At 38.7% G+C, this 2,757-nt stretch overlaps 1 protein-coding gene across 1 annotated transcript in view; it reads right to left on the reverse strand.

The window, feature by feature from the left end:
- TOM1L1 (target of myb1 (chicken)-like 1) overlaps positions 1–2,757 on the reverse strand; it is a 68,746-nt gene that overhangs the window by 30,786 nt on the left and 35,203 nt on the right. Inside the window, exon 8 of the mRNA XM_006889269.1 lies at positions 1,617–1,750. Coding sequence (XP_006889331.1) covers positions 1,617–1,750 — 134 coding nt within the window. The remainder of the gene's footprint in view (positions 1–1,616; positions 1,751–2,757) is intronic.

Below are 2,757 nucleotides of genomic sequence, written 5' to 3' on the forward strand. Positions count from 1 at the left end.
CCCCAAATATAATCCACTCTACAACCCTCATTGCATACTCCTACGATAAAAATAATGCCCTAAAATATAATACTTTTAGACTATTCTCTCCCCCATAGATTTCAATGCCGTAAACATATTTCATCCAGTTTTTCTCAGTCTTACCCCCACCAAAAACTGTATTTTTAACTGTTATCTTCATTATTTCCTGTATGGAAATTACGAAATACCTATATGTAAGATGTTGTTGTTTTTGTATAGCTTATTTTCTTCATATAACAGCTCCTCATTAAAAAAAAATGTTTTTTCCATGTCAAAATTTAGCTCAAACCCTAGGATATTGTTTACAATTCTCTTATGTGCTCAGTGCAGACAATGCAGGTGTTTAAGATCCTGGTCTGACTCACAGACTAGTAAGTGATTTTGCATACACTGTCTAATGATGCCTAAGAATGCCCCCCAAATTCCTAGGTATTCCCAACCTACTGACTGGGAAAAAAACATTTGGCCAAACCATTTCAGACAAAGATCTCATATCAAAAGTTTACAGAATCCTACAGAGCCTCCATAAGAAAAAGACTGATAATTACAAAATGGGCAAAAACCATGGTAATACTTTTCTCAGAGGAAGATATTCAGATGAACAACAGACACATGAAGAAATGCTCCAAATCACCGGCAACAGGAAAGATGCAAATCAAAACCACAATGAGATACCATCTCACTCCAGTAGCAGCGGCAAAGTTTAAGAGGACAGCAAGTAAGAAATGTTGGAGAGGATGTGGAGAGATAGGAACTTTTATACATCGCAGGTGGGTTTGTAAAATGGCATAACCACTCTGGAAAGCAGTTTAACACTTCCTCAAAAAGCTGAACATAGAATTCCGTATGACCCAGCTATTCCATTGCTTGGAATATATACTCCCCAAAAATGAGAACTGAGGCACAAATGGAGATTTGCACACCAATGTTCATAGCAGTGTTATTCACCATTGCAAGAACATGAAAACAACCAAAACGCCCAACCACAATGGAATGGATTAAAAAATTATGGTACATTCACACAATGGAATACTAAGCAGCATTCAGGAGCAATGATTTTGTAAATTACTACCTAACTTGGGAAGGACTGGAGGGCATTATACTAAAAGAATTAACTTAGTCCCATAAGGACAAATATTGTATAAGGTCATTAGTGTAGAATGAGTATGAGAATCCAAGTGGGGAGAGGGTTGGAGCAGGGGGTGAGGATGGGCAGGGCTGGTTAATCATAGGGTCACATAAGTTGATGAGTAGAGGGAGGGGGTTAGTCTTAAGCAAATGGGAAAGATCTCGTCTGAAAAACAATGTATATGTACTTTGTAAATAAACCAGTATTAAAAAAAATAAGCTCATTAATATTTTTTTTTAAATTCTAAGTATCCCCTTACTATGGAAAGTCACACTGTGAGTCCCCAGAAAATCAAGACTAAGTTCCTGTCCTGTATCTCAGGAGGAAATACAGGAGGTTTTATCGTTAACTTATTCTAACTCTTCCAAAGTACTTCAACTTATGGGCATGTTAGTGAAAATGTTGGATAATTGGCAATAAAACTGGCATTTTGAGGAGGGCTGGAGAGGGTATAGCACTTGCTTACCTCTCATATCCAAGGAGGGCATTATTTAAATCTTCATTCACTTGAATTAATTCAACAGTGACATCTTCATTCTCCACTACCACCAGCAGGTCCATGATTCTCACCTGCATTTCTCGGCTCGTCTTATAAAGTTTCTGCCAAAAAAAATGAGAAAGATTTCTTCTTATATGAATACTCTACAAAAGAAACAATGGCACACTCAGCTGCATAAACCTATCATCACTCCACATGGAGCCATGATGGGAAACCACCCAAGTCTATCACTACAGACAATTCATCCTTCTTGACAGGAGGTTAGAAAATGATATATAGATTGAGCTATAAAATGGTATTTTCTTCTAAAAATGAAAACACATGTCAGAAGGTCAATTTAATAAACTGGATGATTTGGAAATAATATATGAGAACTGTAAATGCATTGCTTACTAGTAATGTTGGGACTGCAAATACTTATGCTCCAAATCAAGTTTCCTGATTGTTGTTGTTGTTGTTGTTGTTAAGTGCCATCGAGTCGCAGGAGACTCATAGCGAGCGACCCTATGAAGGAGAGTCCTCAACGCTTGGGTGCCTTTCATCCTCTCTCCAGGTTCATAGGGTTTCCCGAGGCAAGCTATTATGGAAGTGGATGCCACTCCTCCTTCCACGCTTGTTTAATCAGGGAGCTCCACCCCACTCTCAGTCTGCATTGGGTAGCCAACCATTAACACATTTGACACATCCGTGTCACAGGGTTCAGCCTCACAGCAACCACAAGCGACCGAGGCAACTTGTACACCAGGGCTATACGACCTAGAAGAATGTCTGAACAAAAACAATGAAAGATTGGCCTGAGGGCTGCGAACTAAAAGTCACTGACCTTTGTCTTGGTCACATCCTTTTCACTTCACTGGGGCAGCTGATCTCTCTCTTTCTCTCTCTCTTTCTCTTGATTAGATAAGGGAAAATTATAATACCTGCCAATCTACTTTAAAGGTTGAGTTAAAAAGCAAATGTGATGTATATACTGAGGAACTATAAAGCATCACATAAAACAAAATATTATTTTTAATCCACCAGATGCTCTGCCGGAGAAGGAGGCGCAATATCCTCCTGTACCAGTCAGATCTGATTTGACGGTACACGCACACAAAATAATAAAAAA

The sequence above is a fragment of the Elephantulus edwardii genome, unplaced genomic scaffold (assembly GCF_000299155.1).
Source record: "Elephantulus edwardii isolate Elephantulus edwardi_28Jun2011 unplaced genomic scaffold, EleEdw1.0 scaffold00077, whole genome shotgun sequence".
Classification (NCBI taxonomy): domain Eukaryota; kingdom Metazoa; phylum Chordata; class Mammalia; order Macroscelidea; family Macroscelididae; genus Elephantulus; species Elephantulus edwardii.